This window comes from Orycteropus afer, unplaced genomic scaffold, assembly GCF_000298275.1.
Source record: "Orycteropus afer afer isolate SDZICR_OR568_19922 unplaced genomic scaffold, OryAfe1.0 scaffold00541, whole genome shotgun sequence".
Lineage (NCBI taxonomy): Eukaryota > Metazoa > Chordata > Mammalia > Tubulidentata > Orycteropodidae > Orycteropus > Orycteropus afer.
In genome coordinates this window covers 148702-149259 of record NW_006922128.1, presented here as the reverse complement: position 1 = coordinate 149259, position 558 = coordinate 148702, and the positions used below count along the sequence as shown (strand labels likewise).

The following is a 558-nucleotide window of genomic DNA, read 5'->3' as shown; positions in this document are numbered from 1 at the left end:
TCGATGTCGCTGGTCACGAGAGAGGAGCTGTGAGTCCCCACTCCCTCTGTACACAGGACCACTCTCCCTGGGTGAGCATCCCCTCTGAGGCCAGAGCAGAACCCCAGTGAGTGACCGCTCTCAGGGAAGTACCGGGCATATGAGCTGCTGAGACCAGACACAAAGCAGAAAGGGCCCAATGCCTTCCCAACGGACCTACGTAAGTAAGAGGACTAGGAGGAAGCACTTCCCCTCCAAAACCACACGGAGAGTCTATTTCCTGAGGCCTGTTGCTGTCAGATCTGCACCAGACCCCCTACCACCGACCCCATGGCCCCGCCCACCTGCTCTGACCCTAGTCCTGACCGCCTGTGATCTCCACTCTACTCATCGGCCGGCCTCTCTAGCCTCAGTTTTGCACAAGGATCCTGCTTCAGCCCCCCACGCCCCTGCACACCCAGATCCCCGGACCTCGTAACGGAAGATGACCCCGCAGACACATCTGACACTTACCTGGTCGGCAGGTAGAGGCCTGTGCTAAAACTGCCAAATATCTGCACCTGTACGAGAGAGAGAGCC

The 558-nt window shown here is 58.6% G+C and overlaps 1 protein-coding gene across 1 annotated transcript in view; it reads right to left on the bottom strand.

The window, feature by feature from the left end:
* Positions 1-558, bottom strand: part of TENT4A (terminal nucleotidyltransferase 4A) — a 51144-nt gene that overhangs the window by 19616 nt on the left and 30970 nt on the right. The window contains exon 3 of the mRNA XM_007955801.1: positions 493-539. Within this exon, the coding sequence (XP_007953992.1) occupies positions 493-539 (47 nt within the window). The remainder of the gene's footprint in view (positions 1-492; positions 540-558) is intronic.